The following is a 15,225-nucleotide window of genomic DNA, read 5'->3' on the forward strand; positions in this document are numbered from 1 at the left end:
TTTTGCAGGCTGCAGCAGGTTTTTCTGCAAAATATTTTTATTTTGCATTAGTTTGCTCACTGCATAGGTTTTATTGAAGCATTTCTGATATACTTATTACCAAATGACTGAAGGATAGTCATTAGATTACTAAGGGTCATGTGATTTCATTGTGATTCAGACAATGGCTATTATTTTTATCAAAATTGTTTATCTACTGTAAGCCTCTACCCCATAAAGCCTTGACATACCTACTCTATATTACATTAATTTCCCTGGCTTACTTAAACAATTACATACTGAATATATCTGAAATGGGCTATTTTTCTGGCATACCACCACTACCTGCTTCTAGTTTCAGCTATATTTCCCATTCTCTCCTCCTCATAGTGTCAGAACTGTATTTACAAAGCAGTTGGAAAAATGCTACTTTATTATTACTAACTTTTATATATAATGCATCAAGAAGTGAATGTAGCTCAGTACAAGGTAAACCAAGGAAACATACAGTAAGAGGGTATCTGAACAAAAAAGCAGATCGAATTATAATTATGTAGCAGAAATAACAAATCTCATTCACAGACTAGGTAGTACAGATAATGTGGGCATGGGTTCTCAGTGATTCCTGTCAACCCTTCATTTGTCACTGAAGGGGTGGAGACAAGGAAGCAGAGTGGAGCACTGGGGACTAGCATAGTGCTAGGAAAGAGAATTGTGTAGGGCCCTGACCAAAAGAGCTTATACTGTATACAAAGGGAAAAGAGTGAACAAATGGAGAGTGAACTGGGAAATATATGTAGTGTGGGAGAGAGGCAATGGTAGATTTGTGCAATGCTACCACAGCAGACTACATTACTGCTCTCGGTTTGTTTGAAAAGAAAATGATTCCTGTTCAGTATGATACAAATATATTTTATACCATAATAAGATACATTTTTTAATATTTATCTACAGTAGATGTATGTCAGTAGTAATGGGCAAGTGTATGAATAAAAAAAAGTTAGTGTATTGTATGCCACTCTATGGGGTTGATCCTATTAGGTCCGAAGGGTGCGAGGTGCTATTCGGGTGCCGTTTTCATGCGTTTAAGCACTGAAAACGGCACCCAAATTTATGCCCCTCTCGCACCCTTCGCTGGGCCGAATTTGCTTAAAATTGCTCGCACCGCTATGGAGATGTGAGCACTTTTAAAATAATTCAGCCCGCCGTAAAGTGCGCCTGGTGCCGTGATGATTCGCACACGCAAATCATCCGCACGTGCGCCTCATGCATAAAGGGATTTTCAAACCCCCCCCCCCCACACACTATCCACGCCACCCTGAAGCATGGCAAGCGGACGCGTTACGCATCCTCCCGACCTGTTCATACCCCCACTATCCACGTTGGCGTGGAGTTCATTTTATAAAGTGTGGCGAGCGCAGCCACGCTGATTCTGACAGCGCCGCTACGCTAACTACGTACCGGGTGCACGGCTAATACCGTAAATTCTGATGCAGATATTTAAAATTATGAGGAATAAAAGAATACCTACTGAAAAATGTTACAGACAAGGTCGGAATGGCCTGCCGGGGTGATGGGTAAATCCCTGGCATACCTTCCTCAGTTGAAGCTCAGTGAAGGCTAGGCCCATACACATTTGGGTAAGAAGTGGCTAGGATGCAGGTAATGAGTAAGCAGGACAGTGCCTGCAGCAGCAACCACACTTCAGCACCATGGACAGCTCAGGTACAGGGATTCAGCAATGTGGGGAGGGAAGGGACCTGATCAACATTTCTGTAAGCAGGGAGTAGCCCAACGAGCGGACAAGGAGTGAGCAGGAAGGTGGCCACTGCAGCTTCCAGTGCTTTCCTAAAAGCTACTGGAACTTGACCCAGCTGCATGGACTACTCAGGTACAGGGACGCAGCTGTTTGGCTGGGGAGGGAGGTGACCCCTATTTCCGTGTCTGTCAGTGGATCTATTGTGTGCAGGGGTCCTGTTCCCATGTCTATTAGTACATGCTGCATCTCTATGTCTGTCAGTAGATGCTTTTGCCACCAAAATACTTATCACTACACAATCCGTATTGTATGGATGCTGGCATGGCTCTCTCCGTCACTGCCAGCATTAGTAAGTGTCTATGCACTTTGCCAATGCCAACTTCCTACCTGGTCCCATCGCCCTTGATGCCGCTGGGTACGCACTTCGCCTAATGTATACCCAGCTTTAGAAGAGTTGCCTTATATTGGTTGCCATACAGTATGTCTGCCTTAGATATTGTAAAGAGCAAAGCCTCCATGGGACAGTAGTGACACAAGTCAGTTGTAGTGTCAAATAACTTCAGTATAAAAGTTCATATATATATATATATATATATATATATATATATATATATATATATATGCGTCTTTAAGGATAGCAACTGTATAAGGATATAACTGAGATTATTTAAATCATTAGTCTAGTATACTTTGATATTAATATAATAGCAACCATTCAGTATACCTGCTCTGTAGCCATGATATGTAGATCCCTACAAACAATAATATGATGCTTTAGTTGTAGTTTGGCATTCACTTGTTTTATCCTATCCTACCTGAAAGTCTGAATCTGTCATTATATTACCCCATTACCATTCCTGAATTAATAGACTGTCTGTGCACAGTGAATTTTGATATGACGCTTTCTCGCTACAAAAGATATTATTTCTTTTCAAATCAGTCTCAAATTTTGTGATCCCTCCTCTCTATGTAACATTGCACCCTTTGGCACGTGCTCAAGTTAGTAAGATTAGAGACTGCTGCAGGAATTTGATTTATTTAGTCTCTGGTTCTGATTTCTAGAAAGATGATACCTCATACGAATGAGATGGGCTTAAATTTCATTCTTTTCTTAGCGTATCATATGTTGCATTTTGTACTATGGGCAACAGTTCAACATGATTTTTTGCATGGTGCTATACGCCCATTCACATAAAATCTGTTTATTATTAAACACAAGAGATAATGTAGTTAGATGGTATTTAATGCCATTTGAATTAATGAGAGAGAGAGTCGCTATTTCCATGCATGTTCTAGATCAGCAACTGTGTTTCCCGCACACTGTACGGCACTGTTTGATTCATGTTGGTTATAGGGGGCCTGGAGTGCCAAATAAAAAAATATCACACACCAAGTTTCACACACAAAAGAAGCAAAATATGTTACAAGTAGTCACATTTTGATATTACATACACTTGCACACACATCTGAGACTGAACATTTTGTAGGCTTAACTTTTATATCTAAGAACGTTGTTTACTAATAACCATTCCCTTCACCAAGGCACATTGTCAGCATTGCACAAATGTCATGCTTTTATTGATGCCTCTATTAGTTACTACTGCACTTTAAATTGTAACTTATCACTTCAGTTAAGAGCTTTTCATGTTGCTAGCATTATGAACATCACATAAATCATAATCCTATATCAAATAATAATGTAGTGTCTACATTTATATAAGCAATAACCTTTCATTTCATACATGAGTGAACTATTATTATTATCTATTACTACGATTATTATTAATATTTGTTTAGATGTATGCAGATACAGCCGCGATACGCACACAGAAATTAGGCATACCACATATTTTAATCAGTATAAGATGCTTGTGCATCCTATTTGCATTGTTTTGCAAATGTATTTTAAAGCAGAAAGTCACAGGGATATACTCCCTGCACTACAGAGTCACACAGCGCTCATACATTAAATGTAACACGACTTGTAGTGCAGGGAGTATAGATGTATGTGGACGTATCTCAACATCATTTAGGTAGAGGATCATCTTTTTTATTTTCATATTTAGTTCATACAAGTGTTTGTGAGATTACATGTCGCAATGCTGATGCATTGTAAATTGCAGGTGGACATTTTGGTACATATAACTCCAAAATGAATACATATTTAATGAATGCTATGTATAATAATAATGAACTATGTAGTAGGTGGTACTGAATGTGTCAAAGTTACATCTACATGATGGGCTGCTGCATAAGATTATCTGATACCAGTAAAAAAAAAAAAAGCTGTGATCTCTCAGTAAACCATACTTCTGTAGTGAATAACTTTACTTGATTGATGCCAGTGGGTCGATTGATCTCATCTTGGGGTGCACAAGTGTAATCTTCAGAGAAGTCATCCTGATTAAGTGCTGTTTTGTTGACTCTGATCGTTCTAAAGCTGTGGGCTTGAAGTCTCACATAACAATATTCAAGAAACTGTGGAATGATTATCTGAATGTACTGAATAAGCTCGTTTGTTGTTCCTTCTTCCAAAACTTAAAAAATTCTGTCATTCGTGATCTTGTGGACCGTTTCACCTGTTTCTTCCATGTTTAATGAATTTCTAAAACCTTTTTTCATTATTACATGTGTCATGATTGGCACAAATTTGCATATAGGTGGGGCTAAAATAATGCGGTACTCTTTACCTAGAAGGGCGCCCGTCGTGGTGATCGCGGGTACATTTATGTCTGGCCGCGACGCGACCGACGCGATGCCCGCGATTTCCCATTGAAACCCATGTTAAACATGGAAATCGTGTCGGTCGCGTCGCGGCCGGCCATAAATGTACCCGCGATGCCCGCGACGCGATGCACCCGATTTCCCATAGGAATCAATGTTAAATGGCCCGACCGCCGCAATTTTACTGTTAAATGCCTCAATGGACCCGATGTGGCCATAGGAATCAATGTTAAATGGGCTACAGAGCCCAAATAGGCACAATTAACCCTTAAATGTCCCCCCAAATTTTTAACGCCACCCCACGATCCACGCCAACCCGAAGCGTGGCGAGCGGCGGCGGTACGCGTCCTCCGACCTTTTCATGCCCTACTATCCACGTCGGCGTGGAGTTGAGAATAGAATAGTGTGGCGAGCGCAGCGAGCCACCGAGCCCGAAGCGTGGCGAGCGCAGCGGATACCTTCACAGGTAAACGCGTCCCCTCGCGGGCTTCACAGGTGTCCGTGGCCACACGGACACCTGTGAAGTCCGCGAAGGGACGCGTTTACCTGTGAAGGTATCCGCGTCCCCTCGCGGGGCTCGCTGCGCTCGCCACGCTTCGGGCTCGGTGGCACGCTGCGCTCGCCACACTATTCTATTCGCAACTCCACGCCGACGTGGATAGTAGGGCATGAAAAGGTCGGAGGACGCGTACCGCCGCCCCTCGCGGGCTCGCTGCGCTCGCCACGCTTCGGGTTGGCGTGGATCGTGGGGTGGCGTTAAAAATTTGGGGGGACATTTAAGGGTTAATTGTGCCTATTTGGGCTCTGTAGCCCATTTAACATTGATTCCTATGGCCAAATCGCGGGCATTGAGGCATTTTACATGAAAATCGCGGTCAATCAGCCTTTTTAACATTGTTCCCTATGGGAAAATCGCGGTCATCGCGGGCAGCAGATTTTTATGTACCCGCGATGACCGCGATTTTACCCCCGACGCCCGCGATTTCAATCGCTGGCGCCCTTCTAGGTAAAGAGTACCAATAATGCAATTGGTATAATATTGCTTAATTGTGCCCCACCCCCTCTGCCAGACTGCTGGTAAGCTCTCCTTTTTTTCCACTTCACAAGTGGGCAGAATGCAGGAGGGTTGCCCACTCTTCAGCGAGTGTGGGGAGCTACCCTAAAAATTGTGAGTCTCAAGCAGGATCCAGGAGAGTAGTATGGGCAGAAGTAAGAGTGCTTTATTTTTCTTCAGTAGTCTGTGCTTTGTGACTTTCTCACTTATTCGCTTCTCTTCTGTTCAAGTTTAGCTTGTTCCTTTTTTGACAGTTTTTTTTTTATTCTTTCTTGCAATCTACTTTTTCTTGCCTACTTGGCAGCCAAGACAGTGGGTTAAGCCTCCCTTTCACCTAGTTAGACAGGACACATTTCCCGCCCCCCCCCCCCCCCTTCCTCAGGTGTCTTTTCTCCTATCACCCCTGATGAAAACTGCCTGTGAGCAGTTGAAACAGCTATAGGGTAAACAGCTGACACTCTCTTCTACGATGCTACTGCATTAAATCATTCTTCACTTTCTGCGGTGTGCCGGCTCCATTCCTTCACGTCGTGGGTGGTAAGTGCTTATTAGTAATACATTTATGTGCCTGGCAATGGAACTGTTATTGTCAATTTGGAGTGCCAACCTGTGACCACAACTCTATCTGTAAAGTTAGAGAGAGGACAGAGTAGGTTTTGTTTGCTTTTACCATTAGGCTTACCTCATATGTGTGGTGGCTCTATGGGGGGGGGGGGGCAAAGAGTGTGGTCATGTGATTCCTGCCTCATCTGCTGGATGTCTTGCCTGGGAGTGTTGTGCCCTTACAGGAGTCTTTCCCAGGTGCGTAGCTTCCTGGTTGGCCGTGGGATGCTGCATGGAGGACTGTTTGTGGTGGGTGGTGTTGCAAAAAAGCCAGGACCCAGGGCCATGAGTGAACCCAGAAGTGTGGCTGTGGTATTTCTCAGTGTAAAGCTGTTTGGCGTATGGCTGGCCATCATGACTGTCTGTTTGTCCAGGACTGGGTATCGGTGGCAGGCTGTGGTGCAGCATTATGAAGCATCCTTCCCCCCCCCCTACAAAGCTGAGGAAGCCACTGATTTACTTATGCAGGCATAGAAACACGTATTGTGAGGCCTTACAGCGGGTGATCGCCAACCACACAAACACCGCTGGGACTCAGCCAGTTGGGCAGTCCCTCATTTCATTGTTTGTGGCCTGAGAAGTATTGACATCCAGCACCTGGATTACACCTTTGACCAAAGGAAGACTATACTCTGATAAGAGACTGTCTAAATATCCAGGAAAGTGTCTGGTAAAAACATGGTCACTGGGAAAGCAACATCCTAATATGGGACTGGTAAATACAGAAACTATTGACTCAATCATATAACTGTACAAATATCTATTACAGCCATCGAGCCCTTTTTAGCCTCAATGACTATGACTAAAAGTGCCAGTTACTATATTATATATGTTGTATGTCTTGTTATGTCTTTATAAATCATGTTAGGAAGTGCACTCCAAAAATTGTGGAGGCTTCGTTTAAGGCATAAGAAAAGAGGGGAGAAAAAGTACTTTCCTTTGTTTGGGGGCACGCTTTTGTAGAAAAAATCTTTCAAGTACTAATGATAAAATTTAAAACATAACTTTTAATTGTCTTTAATAAAAGGTTGTTAGAGGACAAAGACACAGACAAACTACACAGAACATATAAGGTTGGTTATTATAACCAATAACGGCTCAAAAGAGTCTCGTCAAAGAAATGCTGACGTGAATATAAATTTGATTACCAGTAATGTATAATAAATAGACCAAATATGCAAGTCAAACCACAATGGGTAAGTCTGTTATACACGTTTTGCTGGTATTTTTATAATGGTAGCGAAATGGAGAAACAAATTCATATATCTGGTCAACACCAATAATTGTATGGTGTGTACCCACATGCACAATTCAAGATTTCTAGATTTTTGAGAGTAAAAAGATTTTGTTATATATAATTCTCTAAATACAGTATTATCTTAAATTTAAGCATACAGGAAAGCGATGGTAGCCACAGAGTCTGATGATTGCTTATAAAGATTTATGGAATAGACACTGAATGATTAGTGAAATCCCAATCACTGATACTGTCTCGACCAACTAGTCCTAGTTCTAGGTCGAGGCAATGGATAGACCAGTGCTGTGATGCCAGATTTACAGGAATAGAAGAGTGAAAAAGTAAATGAGCATCTGCTGTCTTTTGCCCCTGGATAAGGTGCCCTGTTGATGATATATCAGAGCAGGGTCTAGCCGAAATCCTTGGGGTAGAGATGAGAGTGCTGATGATATGGAAATGTGATAGGGGTGCCCAGATAGGGTGTGTATAGAGACGACTTGTATCAGGTGGGTTGGTAGGCTGCTGCTTCCCATATGTCAAAGCATTGATGGGAAGTGAGCGGTACACACCACAGGATAGCGTTAATTGACAGAGAGGGATATCTCCTATCCCTTCATGCAAAAAATATGGTGCCCTGTTGCGCAAAAGACAGTGCAGGGTCCTGCCAAATCTCACATGAAGTAGGTAGGGAATCTCTGAATAAAGATGTGAAAAGGAGACACAGTGGTCTAATGACAATAATCTTACAGTGTTCGCATGCAGTGTTGCGTTAGTGCAAGAGATAGTTCTGGAGTTAGGGCATAAGTATAAGTAGTTATATACCATATGTAATCAAGGTGAAGTGTCACAAAGAAATATCGCATATGCGGACAATCAATACAGACAGTCTACAGGGAAGATGAGTGTGTCCGCCAAATGGCGGTAGCTGTAGCTGAGCAGGTCGGTGTGGCTAACACCGCTTACCTGTTGCAGGAGAGCTCCGTGTCCTCCGTGAGCTCTCAGCATGTGTCCTGTTCGGCGCTGCTCACTGACGAAGCTCATAGCGAAACAGCTGTCTGCAAGCACACACCGCCTGCGGCGCCGGCTGACTGTGACGCCGATACCCAGCGCCGAACAGGACACATGCTGAGAGCTCACGGAGGACACGGAGCTCTCCTGCAACAGGTAAGCGGTGTTAGCCACACCGACCTGCTCAGCTACAGCTACCGCCATTTGGCGGACACACTCATCTTCCCTGTAGACTGTCTGTATTGATTGTCCGCATATGCGATATTTCTTTGTGACACTTCACCTTGATTACATATGGTATATAACTACTTATACTTATGCCCTAACTCCAGAACTATCTCTTGCACTAACGCAACACTGCTTGTGAACACTGTAAGATTATTGTCATTAGACCACTGTGTCTCCTTTTTCTCCTTTTCACATCTTTATTCAGAGATTCCCTACCTACTTCATGTGAGATTTGGCAGGACCCTGCACTGTCTTTTGCGCAACAGGGCACCCTATTTTTTGCATGAAGGGATAGGAGATATCCCTCTCTGTCAATTAACGCTATCTTGTGGTGTGTACCGCTCACTTCCCATCAATGCTTTGACATATGGGAAGCAGCAGCCTACCAACCCACCTGATACAAGTCGTCTCTATACACACCCTATCTGGGCACCCCTATCACATTTCCATATCATCAGCACTCTCATCTCTACCCCAAGGATTTCGGCTAGACCCTGCTCTGATATATCATCAACAGGGCACCTTATCCAGGGGCAAGAGACAGCAGATGCTCATTTACTTTTTCACTCTTCTATTCCTGTAAATCTGGCTTCACAGCACTGGTCTATTCATTGCCTCGACCTAGAACTAGGACTAGTTGGTCGAGACAGTATCAGTGACTGGGATTTCACTAATCATTCAGTGTCTATTCCATAAATCTTTATAAGCAATCATCAGACTCTGTGGCTACCATCGCTTTCCTGTATGCTTAAATTTAAGATAATACTGTATTTAGAGAATTATATATAACAAAATCTTTTTACTCTCAAACATCTAGAAATCTTGAATTGTGCATGTGGGTACACACCATACAATTATTGGTGTTGACCAGATATATGAATTTGTTTCTCCATTTCGCTACCATTATAAAAATACCAGCAAAACGTGTATAACAGACTTACCCATTGTGGTTTGACTTGCATATTGGTCTATTTATTATACTTTACTGGTAATCAAATTTATATTCACGTCAGCATTTCTTTGACGAGACTCTTTTGAGCCGTTATTGGTTATAATAACCAACCTTATATGTTCTGTGTAGTTTGTCTGTGTCTTTGTCCTCTAACAACCTTTTATTAAAGACAATTAAAAGTTATGTTTTAAATTTTATCATCAGTACTTGAAAGATTTTTTCTACAAAAGCGTGCCCCCAAACAAAGGAGAGTACTTTTTCTCCCCTCTTTTCTTATGCTACATTTTTACTCTCAGGGGTGCACCTCCACATGAGCGATTTGCTGTTTAATTCTCTCACATTGTGGACTCAAAATTTGACATATTAATTAATTTCAAATTCTATATTACACTGTAAGGTGTAACTTGTGCGTGGGTTTTCCCCATACTCCCCTCTCCCCCATTCTCCTTTCATTTAAGGCATTAGTCACTTATTTATTTGTTAGCTGATATTAATATTATTTCGTATGCCGTCTTCGATGGAGCCTAAGAAGACTTCAAAGAAGAAGAAAAATGTGGCTTCTAATCATGCAGCCTGTGATAAATCATGCCGTGATATCATAAAGGGGTATTTTGTGAAGATTGTGAACAGAGGGCATGCAGCTAGCTCCAGCCAGCCTAATGTTCTACAAGAACTGATGGACTGGATTAAGATGTCCTTTGTCTCTAAGGAAGAATTCTTGGAATTTCAAACCCTTAAGATGTCCAGGTCTCAGGCAGGGTTTAGTTATGAGGAAGCGTTGTCGTCAGAAGAATTTATGGAGGATGTGGCTGACATCCATTGAAGAGTTTGATGAGATCAATGAAGAGTTGGTTTTTCAACCTGGAAGTGCAGTAAAGTATGCGGCAAAACTATCTATAAGACTATGAATTATAAGGATGCTGCCCATTTGGAGGAACGGGACCCATTGTTTTAAGACTGCTCTAAAAAGGGAAGATTTTTTCCCGTTCAGAGGGTCATGAAGGATCTGATTTCTAAAGAATGGATGAATTTGGACAAGAGATAGAGTCTGTCCAGAATGGATAGGATGTACCCATTTAGAGATGAGCAACTTCTCAGCTGGTGTGTAGATGCAGCTGTAGCAGAACTGACATCGAGAACCACTATACCCTTAGGAGGATAGAGCATCCTTCAAGGATGCCATGGATCGAAAGATGGAGAACTCCCTTAAGAAGTTGCATTTGTCATCTCTGAAATCAGGAGTGGCAGTTGCTGTGGCGTCCAGAGCTTTAAGAGTCTGGGGTTTGAATATGCATACTGATCTGGAAGAGCAAATTTCTAAACAGTATTTTTTGAGGAGCCTTGAGATCATGCAAAGGCCATTGAGTAAATCTGTGAGGCCTCACTAGATATGGTTTCCTTCTCAGCTAGAGCTGTGGCATCTGGGGTGACAGTAAGAAGAGCCTTATGGTTGTGTACATGGAGTGTGGCATTCAGATTAGCCACCCTGCCAGTCGAGGGTACATTGTTGTTTGAGGCCAAGTTAGATGCCTTGATTCAAATGATTACAGGAGGAAAATTTGTTAGCCAGCCTCATGACAGGAAGAGCAGATTTCCTTTGCCAGCTTCTTCTAAGCAGCAGTATCGAGAGGCCAGAGCTACAAATCAGGCTATCATTACAGCAGGAGGGGTTCCTCTGGGTCTTCTCAACGTTCTTTCGTAAACCATTTAGGTAATATACGAAGCAATGTAACTATGTTCCTGTTCAGGTGAGGTGCCGATTGATACATTTTGTGGACATTTGGGATAAATAGTCAACACCAAGTGGGTCATCAGCATTGTCAAACACTTACTGTGCAGAACAGGTTCCTGCAGTCAAAATTGCCTTTAAAAAGGACAGCTGTGTTAGCTCTTTTGAACCAGTTATTAAACATCAGATCTAGAGAGTTTGTCCAGAGAGAACAATGGCATACAGTCTTCTATTCAGCTTGTTTCTTGTAAAAAAAAAAAATAGCTCAGGAGGATCCTGAATTTAAGCGGTCTAAACTAATTTATCAGGACATTGAAGGAAGGACATATGGAAATGTTGACAGTAGGTTCCTGAGGTTCTGTATCAAGGGATGTGACCAGTTTACATGTCTTCCTTTCGGCCTGACTACCTCTCTGAAGGTGTTGGTGACCTTAATCGCACGTCTAAGGGAACATCAGATCCAGGTGTAGTCATATCTGGATGATATCTTAATAGCAGGGAGTTCAGAGCTAGATCTGAAGAGAGATCTGTCTCTCTTCAGGTCTTAGCAGCCATTCATTCCCATTCTCTGTTACGGCATTGCAGAGAGCGTAGGAGGGAGAAACTCAAAAGACAACTGAAGAAGGGGAGGAGCAAGAATATGTGCCCACGGTTGTCCTGTCTAACTAGGTAAGGAGGAGTCTTGGCTGCCAAGGGGTGTTTAGGAAGAAATGGAATTTTCGCTGTCAGTATAATTCGCTGTTTTCCATGTTTTGTGGCTCGTTACAAAAAAGATTGACGTTAAAATGTGTTATTGCGACAGTGAAAACAATTGATCATTTCTATTGATGAGCTGCTTACCTTAAAAGATCTGTATGTGGCAGCAACTATGAAATTATTATTATAATAAAACATTACGTGGAAATAAGGGGCTTTTGCATCCACTTCACCCTGGGACAACCACCCACACTGTCCTCCTTTTAATCCAACACGTTCTGATTTATACACAATTATATGGCAAACAATCCTCTAAGCATATTAATATTAAATACATATAATATAAATGTATTATTTAGCAAATACTGTATGTTAAAAAAAAAATCTCCACTGGGAATCAGAATGATATTTGGGTTGCAGACTAAACAAGTTGTAGTTTAATGTATGTAAGAATATTTTTAAATACTCCTTATTTATAAATTCATTTTCGTTGCAGAAAAATTCTTTCACTGATGATATTGGAATAACTAACTGGATGGAACACATTTTTCTATCTCATGGTGCACTGTTGGCCAAAAGCTGTCAAGCTGCAATGGAATTGGCAAAGCATGATACAGAGGTTCAATCTATGGCATTCCAGTATGGGAAGCACATGTCTTTGAGTTATAAGGTATGTATCTGTTGTCAATACACTGATAAGCTCTCTCAGGTTTAATCTTCATAATTATTTTAAATGTAGATCCTTCTGTCCTATTGAGAGGTCTCTGCATGTATTTTGTACATTAATATGCTTAGCCTATCTACATATATTTACAATATATACTCGAGTATAAGCCTACTTTTTCAGAACATTTTTCATGCTGAAAAAGCCCCCCTCGGCTTATACTTGAGTGAGGGTCCCACTTGAGTCAATAAGTTTTCCCAGTTTTTTTGTTGTAAAATTAGATGCCTCGGCTTATATTCAGGTCGACTTATACTCGAGTATATACGGTAGATGTAAAAAAAAATAAGCAGTAAAAAATGGTTTTATTGAAAGATGTCAAATCATATTAGAGCCTAATAACTGGATTGTTAATGCTAGAAAGCATCAAAACATGGTTGATTAAAACATGAATGCAAATTACAAATAAAACATTATCTAAGAAATTGGTTGTTCGGGTCCCCTGTACGCGGGGCCCCTTGAACAACCTGCCCCATTTTATATATATATATTGGAAACAACAAGAATGTCTTTGGCGCTAGAGACTATGGAGGTGTAACTTGTCACCCTGCTGCCAACCACGTGAGAGGATTGCCAGCCTCTACTAACCACAAATCACAATTTGTAGATAGTTTTTTGCAGTCACACGCCTCTTCCCTGAAATCACACATACGGGATACCACTGGATTTATCCAGATGGTTGAAGGTCTAAAATGGGACTCCGGATACCAGTTCGTGACCTGTGACGTTCAGGCACTTTATACCAACATCCCCCACCAAAAAGGTGTGGAGGTAGTCTCAAGATACCTTATGTCAGACGATGACATTTCAGGGGAGAGGCGTATTTTCATATTAGATGCAATTAGATTTATTCTCACTCACAATTATTTTTTGTTTGATCACTGTCACTATTTACAGGTCCTCGGTACAGCGATGGGGACCAGGTTCGCGCCTAGCTTCGCAAATTTATATATGGGAGCATTTGAACATCAATACATCTGGGGGGGGAGCTACGCGTCGAACCTGGTCCTGTACGGTCGCTATATCGACGACCTGTTCTTTATCTGGCACGGGGACACTTCATCTATCACAGAATTTGTTTCTTATCTGAACACTAATAATTTTGGTTTATCCTTCACCTGCACGCACCATCCAACACAAATCAATTTTCTTGATATTTTGGTGGAGGTGGTGGAGGGTGTGGTGACGGTTGCCAGTTATAAAAAACCTGTGGATGTGTGCAGCTATATCCCGTTTTCTAGTAACCATAAGAAAAGCTGGCTAAAAAATGTACCTAAGAGCCAGCTGCACAGGATACGGAGGAACTGCACCTCCAACACACAGTTTAAAGAACAGGCCGAATCCCTACTGGGGGAATTTAAAAATCGAGGATACCCACAAGAAGTGTTGGATGAAGCCTCTAAATACTCTGAGAGCCTAAATAGGGAAGAGATGCTTTATAGAAATAAAAACAAAGAGGAAAATGAAAATAAAAATAAAGATAAAGACAGAACTAAAAATAAATATGATAACAAAACTCCCTTTTTTGTGTCAACACATAATGTAGCAGCTGGCAAAATTACCTCCATCATTAAAAAGAACTACAAACTCCTCAGCACTGACCCAATATTAAAATTAAACCTTGAGACAAAACCGCCAATAATTTTCAAAAAGGCGCGTAACCTTAAAAATATCCTAGCCCCGAGCATGCTTAAGGAAAGCGCTCAAAAAGGAAAAAGCTCTACACAAAGAACTTTGATAGGTCCAGAGGTACGGGGCTTTTTCAGATGTAATCATGCAAGATGTATAACATGTGAACATGTAAGTAACAAAAGACGGACAGTTGAAGCGGTGGCCTCGGGGAAATCCTTTGAAATAGAGTCCTTTATTAACTGTGCCACAAGTTATGTGATTTATCTTTTAATCTGTCCGTGTCATATGTATTATGTGGGACGAACCACACGGCAGCTTAAAAACAGAGTAACAGAACATAGGCGGAATATTCTGAATAAACGCACGAATCACAGTGTCCCAAGACACTATCTGGAAGCACACAACAGCAATCCTGACGGAATGCTGGTGATTGGACTTGAGCAAATTAAAGTAACTTGTCGGGGAGGGGATCGCTTTAGAACTCTCTGCAAACAGGAAGCAGCATGGATTCTGAAGCTGCAGTCTTTAAAACCTCAGGGTCTAAATGAGAACATTGATCTTGAATTCATCTAGTGACACACAGATAGACTATATAGAGAGTATCTTTAAAGGTGTCTATTCCCCACCCAACCCTTATGTAGAAGACTATGTATGACCTTGCTCTTTCTCCCATCCTTTCTCTCCCTTTATAAATATTCTTTTTCTCCTTATTACCTGCATATTATAGTCAATAAAAAATTAAAAATTAAGTATGACACACTAGTCGCATCCTGAATGCGGACTGATAGTATGAACGCTGCTGTCCATCTGCATTCAGATATTGATGGAGATATATTAAAAGATCTATGTCAGTTTTTGTCTAAATGTACTCTTTCTGTGATTTTGGCTGCTATTGTCCATGAA

General features: G+C 41.6%; 1 protein-coding gene across 2 annotated transcripts in view; it reads left to right on the forward strand.

Moving 5' to 3' along the window:
- PDSS2 (decaprenyl diphosphate synthase subunit 2) overlaps positions 1 to 15,225 on the forward strand; it is a 216,607-nt gene that overhangs the window by 180,536 nt on the left and 20,846 nt on the right. For both annotated transcript variants that reach the window (XM_083176944.1, XM_083176945.1), the window contains exon 6: positions 12,466 to 12,639. In XM_083176944.1, coding sequence (XP_083033070.1) covers positions 12,466 to 12,639 — 174 coding nt within the window. The remainder of the gene's footprint in view (positions 1 to 12,465; positions 12,640 to 15,225) is intronic.

This window comes from Crinia signifera, chromosome 3 (assembly GCF_055691185.1).
Source record: "Crinia signifera chromosome 3, ASM5569118v1, whole genome shotgun sequence".
Lineage (NCBI taxonomy): Eukaryota > Metazoa > Chordata > Amphibia > Anura > Myobatrachidae > Crinia > Crinia signifera.